Raw genomic sequence first — 17,246 nt, 5'->3', positions numbered from 1 at the left:
ATTTTCATTGGGTGTGTAATGATATAAGGTTTTATTCATGTAAACAGAACAACAATTTATTCTCTTACTTAAATGAATGACCGTATTGCAATAAACATGATCAAATCATATTCATGCTCAACGCAAACACCAAATAACACTTATTTAGGTTCAACACTAATCCCGAAAGTATAGGGAGTGTGCGATGATGATCATATCAATCTTGGAACCACTTCCAACACACATCGTCACTTCACCCTTAACTAGTCTCTGTTCATTCTGCAACTCCCATTTCGAGTTACTACTTTTAGCAACTGAACCAGTATCAAATACCGAGGGGTTGCTATGAACACTAGTAAAATATACATCAATAATCTGCATATCAAATATACCTTTATTCACTTTGCCATCCTTTCTTATCCGCCAAATACTTGGGGAAGTTTCGCTTCCAGTGACCAGTCCCTTTGCAGTAGAAGCACTCAGTTTCAGGCTTAGGTCCAGACTTGGGTTTTTCACTTGAGCAGCAACTTGCTTGCCGTTCTTCTTGAAGTTCCCCTTTCTTCCCTTTGTCCCTTTACTTGAAACTAGTGGTTTTGTTTACCATCAACACTTGATGATTTTCTTGATTTCTACCTTCGTCGATTTCAGCACACGAAGAGCTTGTGAATCGTTTCCGTTATCCCTTGCATATTATAGTTCATCACAAAGCTCTACTAACTTGGTGATGGTGACTAGAGAATTTTGTCAATCACTATTTTATCTAGAAGATTAACTCCCACTTGATTCAAGCGATTGTAGTACCCAGACAATCTGAGCACATGCTCACTGCTTGAGCTATTCTCCTCCATCTTTTAGCTATAGAACTTGTTGGAGACTTCATATCTCTCAACTCGGGTATTTGCTTGAAATATTAACTTCAACTCCTGGAACATCTCATATGTTCCATGACGTTCAAAACGTCTTTGAAGTCCCGATTCTAAGCCGTTAAGCATGGTGCACTAAACTATCAAGTAGTCATCATATTGAGCTAGCCAAACGTTCATAACATTTGCATCTGCTCCTGCAATAGGTTTGTTACCTAGCGGTGCATCAAGGACATAATTCTTCTGTGCAGCAATGAGGATAAACCTCAGATCACGGATCCAATCCGCATCATTGCTACTAACATTTTTCAACATAATTTTTCTCTAGGAATACAATAAACTGGGAGCAACATCGCGAGCTATTGATCTACAACATAGATATGCTAATACTACCAGGACTAAGTTCATGATAAATTAAAGTTCAATTAATCATATTACTTAAGAACTCCCACTTAGATAGATATCCCTCTAATCCTCTAAGTGATCACGTGATCCAAATCAACTAAACCATGTCCGATCATCATGTGAGATGGAGTAGTTTCAATGGTGAACATCACTATGTTGATCATATCTATTATATGATTCACGCTCGACCTTTCGGTCTCCGTGTTCCGAGGCCATATCTGTTATATTCTAGGCTCGTCAAGTTTAACCTGAGTATTCCGCGTGTGCAACTGTTTTGCACCCGTTGTATTTGAACGTAGAGCCTATCACACCCGATCATCACGTGGTGTCTCAGCACGAAGAACTTTCGCAATGGTGCATACTCAGGGAGAACACTTGTACCTTGATAGTTACTGAGAGATCATCTTATAAAGCTACCGTCGAACTAAGAAAAATAAGATGTATAAAAGATAAACATCACATGCAATCAAAATATGTGACATGATATGGCCATCATCATCTTGTGCCTTTGATCTCCACCTCCAAAGTATCGTCATGATTTCCATCGTCACCGGCATGACACCATGATCTCCATCATCTTGATCTATATCAATGTGTCGTCATATGGTCGTCTCGCCAACTACTGCTCTTGCAACTATTGCTATCGCATAGCGATAAAGTAAAGCAATTATTTGGCACTTGCATCTTATGCAATAAAGAGACAACCATAAGGCTTCTGCCAGTTGCCGATAACTTCAACAAAACATGATCATCTTATACAACAACTTATATCTCATCACGTCTTGACCATATCACATCACAACATGCCCTGCAAAAACAAGTTAGACGTCCTCTACTTTGTTGTTGCAAGTTTTACGTGGCTGCTACGGGCCGAGCAAGAACCGTTCTTACCTACGCATCAAAACCACAACGATAGTTTGTCAAGTTAGTGTTGTTTTAACCTTCTCAAGGACTAGGCGTAACCACACTCGGTTTAACTAAAGTTGGAGAAACTGACACCCGTCAGCCACCTGTGTGCAAAGCACGTCAGTAGAACCAGTCTCGCGTAAGCGTACGCGTAATGTCGGTCCGGGCCGCTTCATCCAACAATACCGTCAAACCAAAGTATGACATGCTGGTAAGCAGTATGACTTATATCGCCCACAACTCACTTGTGTTCTACTCGTGCACAACATCAACGCATAAAACCTAGGCTCGGATGCCACTGTTTGGGAACGTAGTAATTTCAAAAAATTTCCTACGCACACGCAAGATCATGGTGATGCATAGCAACGAGAGAGGAGAGTGTTGTCTACGTACCCTCATAGACCGAAAGCGGAAGCGTTAGCACAACGCGGTTGATGTAGTCGTACGTCTTCACAGCCCGACCGATCAAGCACCGAAACTACGACACCTCCGAGTTCTAGCACACGTTCAACTCGATTACGATCCCCGGACTCTAGGGATGGCAACGGGGACCCATACCCGCCAAACCCGTGGGGATTTCATCTATTAGGGGGTGGGGATGGGCGAAAAACATCCCCATGGGGATATTTACCAAACTATTTTATTCCCCATAGGGTACAACGGGGATGGGGACGATATCCTATTCCCCAGACCCGATACCCATTGGGGATCCGGTTAGTAACTGTGATACTGCGGTCAACCTTAAAATATTCACAAACAAACTTGCGAAAACAAAAAAAAGCTCTGAAAAAATGTTAAACCTATCTCACATCCTCACCTCAGCTGCCACCATGACCAAGCAGTCAATACGACCTAGATAGGCATTAGCAGGACAAGGACAACACCATGTATGTATGTTGATTATAGGGTGTCATATTATGTATATGAGTATTTGTTTATGGGGATGGGGACCCTAATGGGGCCCCGTTTCCTAGTGGGGCATGGGTATGGGAAAATTTCATCCCCAGACATGTAAACGGGGATGGGGATGGGATGATAGGGAATAGATGGGGATGGGGATATTGTAGGTATCCCCATAGGAGATTGTCCCCATTGCCATACCTACCGGACTCCGATCCAGCAGAATGTCGAGGAAGAGTTCCGTCAGCACGACGGTGTGGTGACGATCTTGATGTTCTACCGTCGCAGGGCTTTGCCTAAGCACCGCTACAATATTATCGAGGATTATGGTGGAGGGGGGCACCGCACATGGCTAAGAGATCAATGATCAATTGTTGTGTCTATGGGATGCCCCCTGCCCCCGTATATAAAGGAGCAAGGGGGGAGGCGGCCGGCCTAGGAGGAGAGCGCGCCAAGGGGGGAGTCCTACTCCCACCGGGAGTAGGACTCCTCCTTCCCTTGTTGGAGTAGGAGAGAAGGAAAGAGGGGGAGAGGAACAAGGAAAAGGGGGCTGCACCCCTTGTCCAATTTGAACCAGAGGGGGGGAACGCGCCTCCTTCCTTTTGGCCTCTCTCCTCTATTCCCGTATGGCCCAATAAGGCCCATATACTCCCCGGCGAATTCCCGTAACTCTCTGGTACTCCGAAAAATACCTGAATCACTCAGAACCTTTCCGATGTCCGAATATAGTCGTCCAATATATCGATCTTTACGTCTCGACCATTTTGAGACTCCTTGTCATCTCCCCGATCTCATCCGGGACTCCGAACTCCTTCGGTACATCAAAACTCATAAACTCATAATATAACTGTCATTGAAACCTTAAGCGTGCGGACCCTACGGGTTCGAGAACAATGTAGACATGACCGAGACACGTCTCCGGTCAATAACCAATAGCGGAACCTGGATGCTCATATTGGCTCCCACATATTCTACGAAGATCTTTATCGGTCAAATCGCATAACAACATACGTTGTTCCCTTTGTCATCGGTATGTTACTTGCCCGAGATTCGATCGTCGGTATCTCAATACCTAGTTCAATCTCGTTACCAGCAAGTCTCTTTACTTGTTTCGTATTACATCATCTCGCAACTAACTCATTAGTTGCAATGCTTGCAAGGCTTAGGTGATGTGCATTACCGAGAGGGCCCAGAGATACCTCTCCGACAATCGGAGTGACAAATCCTAATCTCGAAATACACCAACCCAACAAGTACCTTCGGAGACACCTATAGAGCACCTTTATAATCACCCAGTTACGTTGTGACGTTTGGTAGCACACAAAGTGTTCCTCCGGTAAACGGGAGTTGCATAATCTCATAGTCATAGGAACATGTATAAGTCAGGAAGAAAGCAATAGCAACAAACTAAACGATCAAGTGCTATGCTAACGGAATGGGTCAAGTCAATCACATCATTCTCCTAATGATGTGATCCCGTTAATCAAATGACAACTCATGTCTATGGTCAGGAAACATAACCATCTTTGATTAACGAGCTAGTCAAGTAGAGGCATACTAGTGACACTCTGTTTGTCTATGTATTCACACATGTATTATGTTTCCGGTTAATACAATTCTAGCATGAATAATAAACATTTATCATGATATAAGGAAATAAATAATAACTTTACTATTGCCTCTAGGGCATATTTCCTTCATCTTCTTCATAAGATATTTAATAGCAACATGGTTTGTGTGAACAGTTACTTTGGAAACAATATAAGGTCTAAATTTATCACAAGCAAACACCACTGCTAAGAATTCTTTTTCAGCAGTAGCATAATTTCTTTGAGCATTGTTTAGAGTTTTACTAGCATAATGAATAACATTCAGTTTCTTATCAACTCTTTGTCCTAGAACAACACCAACGGTATAATCACTAGCATCACACATAATTTCAAAAGGCAAGTTCCAATCAGGTGGTTGAACAATAGGTGCAGAAATTAAAGCTTTCTTGAGTGTTTCAAAGGCTTCTAGACAATCATCATAAAAAAGGAATATCCTTTTGCAGAAGACTCGTAAGAGGCCTAGAAATTTTAGAAAAATCTTTGATAAATCTCCTATAGAAACCAACATGACCTAAGAAACTACGAATACCTTTTATATATTTAGGACATGGAATTTTCTCAATTGCATCAACCTTAGCTTGGTCCACTTCAATACCTCTTTCAGAGATTTTACGACCCAAGACAATGCCTTCATTAACCATAAAGTGGCACTTCTCCCAATTCAAGACAAGATTTGTTTGTTCACATCTCTGCAAAACTCGCTCAATTGCTTAAACAATCATCAAAAGACTTCCCATAAACAGAGAAATAATCCATGAAAACCTCAACAATCTTTTCACAAAAATCAGAGAATATAGCAGTCATACATCTTTAAAAGGTAGCAGGTGCATTACATAAACTGAAAGGCATACGTATATAAGCATAGGTTCCAAAGGGACAAGTAAAAGTGGTCTTTTCTTGATCATGTTGAGAAACAAGTATTTGTGAAAAACTAGAATATCCATCGAGGAAGCAAAAATGTGTGTGCTTATAATCTTTCAAGCATTTGATCAATAAAAGGCAGATGGTAATGCTCTTTTCTAGTTGCTTTATTTAATTTTCTAAAATCTATTACCATTCTATAACCTGTAACAATTCTTTGTGGAATAAGTTCATTCTTATCATTAGGAACAATAGTTATACCTCCTTTCTTAGGGACACAATGAACAAGACTTACCCATATACTATCAGTTATATGATAGATTATACATGCTTCCAGAAGTTTTAAGATTTCCATTCTTACCACTTCTTTGATTTTTTGGATTTAACCGACGCTGGTGATCAACAACGGGTTTAGCATCAGGTTTCATATTAATTTTGTGCTGACATAGAGTGGGACTAATGCCCTTTAAATCATCAAGAGTATATCCAATAGCAGCTCGGTGCTTCCTTAGAACTTTCAATAATCTTTCTTCTTCATGTTCTAAAAGGTTAGCACTAATAATAACATGATATATCTTCTTTTCATCAAGATAAGCATATTTTAAAGTTTCTGGCAATTATTTTAATTCAAACACATGATCACCTTTAAGGGGAGGAGGACCTCCTAGAGTTTCAATAGGAAAATTGTGTTTAAGTAGAGGACGTTGTTCAAAGAAAATCTTATCTATTTCATTTATTTCATGCATATGTAAATCATTTTCATGGTCTAGCAAATATTGTTCTAAAGGATCAGTAGGTGGTATAGCAATAGAAGCAAGACCAATTAATTCATCCTTACTAGGCAATTCTTTTTCATGATGTTTTCTGCTAAACTTGGAAAAATTAAATTCATGAGACTCATCACCAAAACTAACATCGAAAATTTGTTTCTCACAATCTATCTTAGCATTAACGGTGTTCAAGACAGGTCTACCAAAGATAATGGGACAAAAATCATCTTGTGGGGAACCAAGAACAAGAAAATCAGCAGGGTGTTTTATTTTCCCACATAAGACTTCAACATCTCTAACAATACCAATTGGTGATATAGTGTCTCTATTAGCAAGTTTAATAGTAACATCTATGTCTTCTATTTCTGCAGGTGCTATCTTTCATAATTTCTTGATATAAGGTGTAAGGAATAGCACTCACACTAGCACCTATGTCACATAAACCATGATAACAGTGATCTCCTATTTTAACTGAGATGACGGGCACGCCAACAACATGTCTATGTTTATCCTTTTTATCAGGTTTAGCAATTCTAGCAGCTTCTTCACAGAAGTAAATAACATGCCCATCCATATCTTCTTCCAAGAGATCTTTAACCATAGTAATACTAGGTTCTACTTTAATTTGTTCATCAGGTTTATGTGTTCTAATATAGATTTTGTTAACCACAGTTGAAACTTTAGCATGTTCCTTTATCCTAATAGGGAAAGGTGGTTTCTCAATATAAGCATAAGGAACAACTGGATCAACATTGTAGAGTATAGTTTCTTCTTTAACTGGTACCGATTCTTTAATTTCTTCTTTAATAGGTGGGTGATATTTAAACCACTTCTCTTTAGGGAGATCAACATGAGTAGCAAATGATTCACAAAAGGAGGCTACTATCTCAGAGTCAAGTCCATATTTAGTGCTAATTTTTTTAAAAGCATCGGTATCCATAAAAGATTTAAAACAATAATACTTAAGTTTAATACCTGACTCTTTACCTTTGTCGAGTTCCCAATCTTCAGAGTTGCGTTTAATTCTTTCCAAAAGATCCCACCGGAATTCAATAGTCTTCTTCATAAAAGAACTACCATAACAAGTATCAAGCATGGTTTGATCATTACGAGAAAGCCGAGCATAAAAATTATATATATAATTCCGATCACGATGAACTAGATGCATAGGATAATTTTTTTGGTGGAACTCCAATTTCAAACGGTTCCAATTCCAAGATCCAATATCATCGCATAGCCTATACCATGCCAATGCTTTTCCCTTCAAAGATAAAGGGAAAACCTTCTTCATAACCTCATCTCCGGGTAAACCTGCAAGCTTGAACAATCCACAAATTTGTTCTACATATATCAAGTGGATATCAGGATGTTCAGTTCCATCTCCTGCATAAGGATTAGCTAGCAGTTGCTCTATCATACCCGAAGGAATTTCATATTCAATATTTTCAGTAGGTGCAGTAGGTTGAGGGGTAGCTAATTGTGGTCCCGATTGAGGTGAAGATACCCCGAACAAACCCCTCAAAGGATTGTTTTCCATAGTAACAAGTGACAATAAATTTCAGCATACTACATAAATGTTTTCTTACCAAATGCGCTTCACTCCCCGGCAACGACGCCAGAAAATAGCCTTGATGACCCACAAGTATATGGGATCAATTGTAGCTCTTTTCGATAAGTAAGAGTGTCGAATCCAATGAGGAGCAGAAGGAAATGACAAGTGATTTTCAGCAAGGTAATGTCTGCAAGTGCTGAAATTGTAAGTAACGGAATAGTTTGATAGCAAGATAATTTGTAACGAGCAAGTAACGATAGTAACAAAAGTGCAGCAAGGTAGCCCAATCCTTTTGACACAAAGTACGGGCCAATACGGTCTCTTATGATAAGAAAATCGTTCTTGAGGGTACACGGGAATTTCATCTAGTCACTTTCATCATGTTGGTTTAATTCATGTTCAGTACGTTGATAATTTGATATGTGGGTGGACCGGTGCTTAGGTGTTGTTCTTACTTGAAGAAACCTCCTACTTATGATTAACCCTCCCGCAAGCATCCGCAACTACGAGAAAAGTATTAAGAATAAATTCTAACCATAGCATTAAACTTTTGAATCCAATCGGTCCCTTACGGAATAACGCATAAACTGGGGTTTAAGCTTCTGTCACTCTCGCAACCCATCATCTAATTGCTACTCCACAATGCATTCCCTTAGGCCCAAATATGGTGAAGTGTCATGTAGTCGACGTTCACATGACACCACTAAGGGAATCACAACATACATACTATCAAAATATCGAACACATTATCAAGTTCACATGGTTACTCGCAACATGATTTCTCCCGTGACCTCAAGAACAAAAGTAACTACTCACAATAGTAATCATGATCAAGATCAGAGGGGTATTAACTAGCATAATGGATCTGAATATATAATCTTCCACCAAATAAACCATATAGTAATCAACTACAAGATGTAATCAACACTACTAATCACCCACAAGCACCAATCTATTGTTCCGGTAACAAGATTGAACACAAGAGATGAACTAGGGTTTGAGATGAGATGGTGATGTTGAAGATGTTGATGGAGATTGCGCACCCCAAGATGGGAGAGTTGTTGGAAATGATGATGACGATGATTTCCCCCTCCGGGAGGGAAGTTCCCCCTGCGGAATCGCTCCGCCGAAGGGCAAAAGTGCGCATGCCCAAGTTCCGCCTCGAGACGGAGGCGCTCCGTCCCAAAAGTCCTCTCCTTATTTTTTCTAGGTCAAAATGACGTATATACCAGAAGATGGGCATCGGAGGTGGGCCTGGGTGAGCACAACCCACCAGGGCACGCCTGGGCTCCCTCGCGCGCCCAGGTGGGTTGTGCCCACCTGGTGGGCCCCCTATGCTAGTTATTTGCTCCAATATTCCTTAAATATTCCATAAAAAATCTCCGTGAAGTTTCAGCTTGTTTGGAGTTGTGCAGAATAGGTAGCCTAACGTAGCTTTTCTAGGTCCAGATTTCCAGTTGCCGGAATTCTCCCTCTTTGTGTATACCTTGCATATTATGAGAGAAAAGGCATTAGAATTACTCCAAAAAGCATTATTATGGATAAAACATTATAAATAACAGTAAGAAAACATGATGCAAAATGGACGTATCAACCAAGCCAGATCATGTCTGCCAGCTCGCGAAGTCACTCTATGGCCTGAAGCAGGCCCCTCGAGCCTGGTTCCTGCGCTTCGCTGGGTTTCTGTGGACGATCGGCTTCACTTCTACGCGTTCCGACTCGTTGTTGTTCACCTACGCCGCCGGCCAAGACGAACCTTCCTGCTACTTTATGTCGATGACATAATCCTCACTGCGTCCACTCTGGCTCTTCTTCACCGCATCATCGCTCGACTTCCGCAGAATTCGCCATGAAAGACCTAGGGCCTCTCCACTTATTCGTCGGCATTCGTGTGACGTGCTCTGCCGCCGGCTTCTTCCTCTGTCAGGACCAGTATGCCGAGGATATCCTTGAGCGTGCTAGCCCTCGTCCCACGCCAATTGACACTAAAGGGAAGCTGCCCCAGGTGGATGGACTGCGCGTCGCAGATCCCTCCGCATACTGCAGTCTCGCTGGCGCCCTCCAATACCTGATGATTACGCGCCCAGAGCTCGCACACGTGGTGCAGCAGATCTGCCTGCATATGCATGATCCAGGGGAGTGCCACTAGAACCCGATCAAGCAAGTCCCGTGCTACGTGTGCGGCTCTCCGTCGCTTGGGTTTTACCTACCCACTTCGTGTACAGTGGAGCTTCGCGCCTATAACGACGCTGACTGGGCGGGGTGCCGTGACACCCGACGCTCTAGCTCCGGATTCTGCATCTATCTTGGTGACGCTCTTGTCTCCTGGTCGTCTAAACGCCAGGCGACAGTGTCCCGCTCGAGCGTCGAAGCTGAGTACAGAGGGGTGGCCAATGCCGTCATTGAGTGTGTGTGGCTTTGCCAACTCCTTCATGAGCTTTTTCTTCCGCTTCGGGCTGCGACGATCGTCTACTGCGACACGTTTCAGCCGTGTACCTGTCGGCAAACCCAGTTCACCATCAGCGCACAAAGCATGTGGAGCTCGACATCCACTTCGTCAGGGAGCGGGTCGCGCTAGGTGAATTTCGTGTCCTCCACATTCCCACCACGCAACAATTGGCTGACATCATGACCAAAGGGCGGGGTGCCAAGAACTTGCAAGATCTTTGACATATTGCTCCCAATACCATGACGTGGAAAGTTCTTCTCAAGAAAGATATATTTCTTCTTCAGCACAAGATCAAGTTGAAGCATAAACAAGTCTACATTTTTCGATAAAGGGTGTTTTTATTGACTCATAATATAGCACCGAGGGATATAGATATAATGAGCGACACCCGGCCTCTGCATAGATAGGATGCACACAACCAACACAAACACACACACACACACACACACAAAATCTCGTCGGCAAGGAGCCAAGTCATACTAGACCGAAGTTGTGCCTGGCGGAGAGAAAAAAAGAAATTCCAAAGTGATAAAAACAGCGATCAATGATGTACAACAACAACCATCAGCTCCAACTATCTCATGATAGCATACAGACTACGAGAGAGGTTCTTCAAAAGCAACGCCTCCAGAAAGGGAACGACACACAAGTGACGCAGTCGCCGGATCCAACACCTGAAGGTAAGATCGTGGATTTTCACCTTGAAGATCAAGTCTGAGCAAACTCCGAGCAATGCCTTCACCAAGGTAATGACGCCAAAAACGCCACCATTGCCACATACAGCCAATATGAGACCAGACCTAGGGTTTTCACCCAGAGCTCAAGACCCGGTACTCGGAAAGCACCACCCAATCGAATTCATCTTGCGCTATCTCCTCCACTTGCCATGAACCCAAGTTGCAACTAGGCACGGACATGACGGCAGATGAGCATGCCCACACGAGCAAAATCGCTACAAGAGCTGCTCACCACAACCGACGAAGTCGTTGACGAGGGAAAAAGGTCAGCCGCACTATCAAAATTCCGAAGGGACACTCAGGAGGCCATGTACCATCTCTGAGTGGCAACAATGGCTTATCTTTATTAGACAACACCACCATGCGCCACCACAAGCTTCGACATCATAGCCGTCATGGCCAGATTCATGGCGCCACGCCGCTATGCCGGCGGCGCCGGCAACGGGAACGACAACCGCTGCATGTCTACTTCCACATCTCGTCGCGCCCATAGACTGGATTGAAGCGCATTTCTAGTTCTCTGCTTGTTTCCGTGATGTTTCCAAAAAGAGGAATTGGCTAACTTTGTTACTGCATTTTTTTTGCTGTACATGTACCTTTTTGAATGAAAATATACCGTAGAACGATTGTTCTATGGTCTCTGCTTCAAAAAAAATATGACCAACGGGCTAGCCTCAGACATTTTTCTTCAGTTCAGGTTCAGTCTTTGCGTCGTCTCGGCCGACGTCACGACTGCGGGGGTGTTAGGGTGTGTTTGGTTGAGGAACGAAGTGGAATGGAATGGAATGGTTCCATTCCATTGGAATGAGTCGGTTCCGTTCTTGTGTTTAGTTGAGGAAGATAGGTGGAATGGAACGGTGACAGTTCTGTGTTTGGTTGGCGAGATGGAACGAAGCGGTGACATTATAGTTTTATATTTGCAATAACAAATTATATGGCATTTCAATTGTATTTGTAGGACAAATAGTTTATAAATTCACTCACAAATATAATAGAGTAGCCCATATCTGAAAAGTTCATTGCAATCCAAATTTTCTTGAGCATTTACAGTGATTTGCAGATGAAACATACACTGCTTAGTCTGGTAAATATACAATTATCTCTTTTGCATCTGAGCATACCTACAGTCAAAAGAATAACTAGCTGACTCTAATCACTAAATTCAGAATTTTAGAGGAAGACCGCATCAGATTAGAGGAAGAATTGGGAGTGGCTCCTGCCAATTTCAACAGGGAGACCGCATCGTCGCTGCACTTGCCCGTGGCAACCCTCCAGCAAGGAAGGACGTGCCTGCTGTAGGAAACGACGACGAGGCATGCAGAGATGAATACGGCGCCAATCCTCTGCTTGCCTGCTGCTCCGACGCGACCGCCGCTTTGACGCACCAACCCTCGGCCAGATCTGTGGTGTGGCGCCGCCGCCGCCAGCACGGGCGAGGGGGTTGACGGCCCAAAGTCGCCGGCGTGAGGGAGAGACGAGAGAGGAGAGTCGCCGGCCTGAGGAAGAGACGAGAGAGGAGAGTCGCCGACCTAAGGGAGAGATGAGAGAGGAGAGACGGCCGTGAGGGAGAAGGTTTGTCGGGCGAGAGTGAGACGAGGGGGAGACGGTTCCGCGCGGTCCGCTCGATTTCAAGGTCTCACCTCGTTCCGCATCTGGGCCGAATATTCCGTCTGTGGGAACGAGTTGGTCACCATCCGTGTATGTACCAAACACGAGAACCAGACCCAGGAACGGGTCCAACCCATGACATTTTAGTACATTACTGAAACCAAACAGACCCTTAGAATACACTGTGTATATACCGTACAACATATGTATTAGGTCAACCGTTGTACGTGCGAGCGCGTCTGACCGGGGCACAATCCCCACGGCTGTGGCCTCCTGTAACGTTATATTTCCCCCAGTCTCATTCCTTCTCCCTCCTCAAACACTAAACTTCCCACCATCTAATCATAACAGCCAGATGAGCCTTCAATTTTTTTTTCTGAAATTGTTTTATGGTCCTAAAGCCCATCTGTATTTCAACAGAAACGGCAATTTTGTGTTTACCCAAACGATGGCAAAGATAATGCTCACATACCACTAAGAAAAAAAGATAATGCTCACATCAGGGTATCAGATATCTGAGTGTCACATGGAGACTCTGATGACCCAACTGAGATACACTCTCTTCTTAATGCAAGACAGCACAAGGACTGCATTTCTGTCTCTTCACGCTTCACCAGCCCACTTCCTTCCTATAAAGAAAACCACCCCTCTTCGTCTTCGTCTTCAACCTGCTAGTATAAAGGGAAGTACCTACCACCGAAGGATACATATGTAGATAAATCAAGACCCGGCCTTACATATTCCCCAAACCTCCTCTGAAAACTCCACTTGCATGCTAGCAGAGGCTGTCAGGAGCTCAGATCATCCACCAACTTCCTTTGGCCCCTCTCCTCTCCACCCCTCACACACACACACACACTCCTTTCCTGCTCCAGATTTGTGGCATTGACCACTCATCAGCAAGGACTCTCCCAGAGCATCTGCCCTCCCTTGGGCATCTTGCCATTGGCAGCTTCGGCTTGGGCTTTTCTGCGGGCGAGGTGTGGGTGGTGCCGCTGCCATCCCCTTTGTGCTTGCTGGTTCCATCCCCATCATTGCAGCCTTTTTACTACTACTCCTACATCTCTTCTTTCCCATGTTGATGCTTTAAAGCTGTTGGGGAATAGCAGCAGAAAGGATGGGCTCTGTCCTTGAGGTGGATGTCGATGGTGAAGCCGTCTTCTTCCTTGATAAGGTGACCGCCCGCCTCTTCTTCTTCTTCTTCCTCCTCCCCCTCCTTCCCCAATTTCGCGCGCCTTGCTTGTTCTTCTTCCTCCAAGGTCTCGATTTGCTCTGTGTTCTTGTTTTTTCGTTTCTGTTTCTTCCTCTCCTGTAGGCACCGTTGTGTAGCTGCTGGTTTCTAGCGTGTATCGAATTCCCAGAGGTCTAGCCTCTCTCTAGGGGGTGATGACATATCCTGGTGGAATGGAGGTGTGCCTGTTTGAATTCTAGCCCTTGTTGCTTCCTCTGGCTAGATCAGCTCAGGTAGGACTATAGGTAGCACCCAAATTTTTGGCGATACGGGCGTACCAGAATTTTTGGCATCTACCCTCTGACATTTCTCTCCATTTTTGGTCTCTTGCATCGCTTCCTTTTCGACCTCCCGACCTGCTTGGTTTCGTCTCCATCTCCATCTCCAGTTGCATTTGGTCTCGGGGTCCTTGGGGCGAGTGTTTCTTGTCACTTGCTGCTGGTTCCCTTCCCTACTCCCTGTTCCTTCTGCCGTGAATCCATCCGGCCATGATTCACTCCATGGACTAAAATCACCGCCCTGCCCCCTAACCACATGTTCTTGCTGTAAATGTGCCTGACACTCTCTCATGGAACTGTAAATTTTAACCTTTCCTTCGGGAAGGCGTCTCGATCGATCCTGTGCCATTCAAGCGCATTGGGCGTGGGATCCATTCCATTAAACTGCAGAGAGTTTTAATGGCCGCACAGTGAAACTGCGTCCCTTTCCCTATCATCGCCTTCAATGAGCCAGCCACCAGCTCGCCATTGCCGGTCCTTCTCCTCCCCCCCATTAATGGCGAAACTGTCCATGGTCTTTTCTGGGGCCTGAACGTGCTTGTGGTGCCTCTGCTCTCGCCTTGTCGCTCGCGTCGTTCCGTTCCTCCTCCCCCCCTGCCGCGTGCTCACGTTAATGGCTTCATAGCTACACCTCATCTTCCTCCTCGCCTTTATTCTCCCCGAGCTTTAATGGCGTTTGGTGGCTAAAACGGCCGGTAGCTTCTCGCCATTAAAAAGATTAGATTGTTCCTCTGGAAAGGACCTGATCTCCCTTTTGGTGCCCGCATTAACTCGGCATCTTGAGTGGGTGCGGATTGCTCCTGTGTAGCACGCTGTCCTTGGATTCTTCTTCCGCTAGTACCCCTGCTAATCTATGCGTGGCGTGCTTCATTAATTCCATGGCGTACTCGTTCTCATTTGTTGTTGGATGATTGGCAGGACGCTCTTGCACCGTTCAGCCGCAGGATCAAGAATCTGTCCGGGGAGGAGCTGGTCGGAGCTGCGGCGTCGCCTCGTCGCAGACTAGTGTTGCACGGCTTCCCCGGCGGCGCCGAGGCGTTCGAGCTCGTCGCGAGGTTCTGCTACGGCGGCGGCGGCGGAGTGACGGTCACCGCGGCCAACGCCTGCGCGGTGCGGTGCGCGGCACAGTACATGGAGATGGGGGACGCGCCCGCGGCCACCGCCCCGAGTTTGGCGAAGGTGGCCGATAAGGCGCTGGAGGATATGCCGCACTGGCCGTGGCAGTGCGTGGTGGACGCCGTGAAGCAGTGCCAGAGCCTCTTCCCGCTGGCCGAGTCCACCGGGGTGTTCGACAAGGTCGTCGGCGCGCTGCTGGCCCAGATGGCCATCCCTGCCCCTGGCGACGCCACCCCGACGAGCTCCTCGCCGGAGAGCTCGGCGTTCCGCTTCTCCTGCGATACCAAGTGCAGCAGCCTCAGCCTGCGCCGCACCTGGTGGTTCGAGGACCTCGTCGTCCTCAGCCCCGGCATGGTGGAGCGCGTGGCCAAGGCGCTCCTGGCCAGGGGCGCCGACCACGGCATCGTCGCCCGGTTCCTCTTCTACTACCTCAAGTGCCGCATCGCCGGCGCCAGCGCCGAGGACAAGAGGGCGATGCTGGAGGCGGCGATCACCGTCATTGCCGACCTCGACCGGAGTTCGGTTTCTTGCAAGGGCCTGTTCGGCATCCTGAGGATCGCCTCCCCTGTCAAGCTGGCCGCCGGTTGCCAGGAAATGCTCGTGGCCATGATAGGCCGCAAGCTCGACCACGCGACGCTCGACAACCTGCTCGTCCAGGCGCCGTCCGGGACGGGCAGCTTGTACGACGTGAGCCTGGTGCTCAGGTTCCTGGAGGCGTTCCTGCGCCACGGCGACGAGCCGGGGAGGCTGAAGAAGGTGGGTGAGCTCATGGACCTGTACCTGGCCGAGGTCGCGCCGGACCCGTCGCTGCGGCCGGTCAGGTTCGTCGAGCTGGCCACCGCGCTGCCCGCCGCCGCGAGGGACTGCCACGACGCGCTGTACCGCGCCATCGACGTCTACTTCCAGGTACTACATTCTCCGCAGAGCTCAGGGATGTCAGAAGCAGAATTGAGTTGCACAGTGCATCACATTGATTGCTCGAGCTGAAAAAAAAATAACTCTGTCCCGTTCATTCATGGCCGCAGGTCCACGGCCGACTGACGGACGACGAGAAGATGAAGATCTGCAAGGGCATCAACTACGAGAAGCTGTCGCCGGAGTGCTGCAAGCACCTGGCGACCAACTCCGGCTTCCCAACGAGGGCGGCGGTGCAGGCGCTGGCGTCCCAGCACACGGTGCTCAAGGGCATCATCCGCCACTCTGGCCCCTTGAAGCCGGCGTCGCCCCCGCCACCTCCGGCCGCCCATCGCGAGAGCTACGACGACGCCGACGGCGACAACAACGGGCAGGTGGTCCTGTACGCGAGCAGGCTGGAGCTGACGCTGGAGAACCAGAACCTCAAGTCGCTCCTGGACAGCATGCACTGGCGGGTGATGGAGCTGGAGAAGGTGTGCAGCCGGATGAAGACGCAGATGACGAAGATGAAGGCCTCCCGGCGCGGAGGAGGCGCCGCCGCCGCGAGATCACTCCCCAGGATGTGTTCTTGATCGTCCCATTTCACTCTGCACATTAGTGAATGTACATACTGCTAGGAGCAGCTGCAGCGTCCTGTTTTCAGTTCTTTTTTTTGCTTCACTTTTGTCAATTTTTAATGTATCGATTCCTGGTGATTGATCTAATCTGATGTTGGTGGAGCTGGGGAATCTCTTCTTGTTGCATCTCAGTGAACAGATGATCGAATAACCAACAACCTTATCAGAAATGTAAGTAAGATTCCAAGTACAACTGCTACATTTTTTAGGGTACTGACTATGCCACGACCACGTCTTGCAATCTACAAAAACAATTCAATCCATGACCTCGATAGATCAACAGGGGATAAACAAATCCTCCGGGATGTCGTGGTTAAGTTACTTGTTAACCTCTAAGAACGTGCAGCGTAAAGCGTGATCAAGCAAAAAAGAAGATGACATCATGGCGGCCAAGGTCAGGGGAACAGTTGACTTGTAGACCGTAGATTAACAGCCCGGGGTTAAAGATT

General features: G+C 46.2%; 1 protein-coding gene across 2 annotated transcripts; it reads left to right on the top strand.

The window, feature by feature from the left end:
* The first annotated feature begins 13,266 nt into the window (after positions 1-13,266).
* On the top strand, positions 13,267-16,967 carry LOC119354236 (BTB/POZ domain-containing protein At3g22104-like). Of its 2 annotated transcripts, none has more exons than XM_037620950.1 (3): positions 13,267-13,814; positions 15,068-16,171; positions 16,291-16,967. In XM_037620950.1, exons 1-3 carry the CDS (start codon positions 13,758-13,760, stop codon positions 16,750-16,752), a joined length of 1,623 nt encoding a protein of 540 aa, XP_037476847.1. In that variant the 5' UTR covers positions 13,267-13,757; the 3' UTR covers positions 16,753-16,967. The 2 variants fall into 2 exon arrangements, with proteins under 2 accessions (XP_037476847.1, XP_037476848.1); XM_037620951.1 differs by lacking the exon at positions 13,267-13,814 and adding an exon at positions 13,847-14,936.
* The last annotated feature ends 279 nt before the right edge of the window (positions 16,968-17,246 follow it).

Source organism: Triticum dicoccoides, chromosome 2A (assembly GCF_002162155.2).
Source record: "Triticum dicoccoides isolate Atlit2015 ecotype Zavitan chromosome 2A, WEW_v2.0, whole genome shotgun sequence".
Classification (NCBI taxonomy): Eukaryota; Viridiplantae; Streptophyta; class Magnoliopsida; order Poales; family Poaceae; genus Triticum; species Triticum dicoccoides.
The sequence above is the reverse complement of the archived record's forward strand: the minus strand, read 5'-3'. Positions and strand labels throughout refer to the sequence as shown.

Coding starts and splice junctions, on each gene's coding strand:
- LOC119354236 (XM_037620950.1), top strand. CDS start 13,758: ATGGGCTCTGTCCTTGAGGTGGATGTCGATGGTGAAGCCGTCTTCTTC. Junction 13,815..15,067: donor CCGTCTTCTTCCTTGATAAG/GTGACCGCCCGC, acceptor GATGATTGGCAG/GACGCTCTTGCACCGTTCAG. Junction 16,172..16,290: donor CCATCGACGTCTACTTCCAG/GTACTACATTCT, acceptor TCATGGCCGCAG/GTCCACGGCCGACTGACGGA.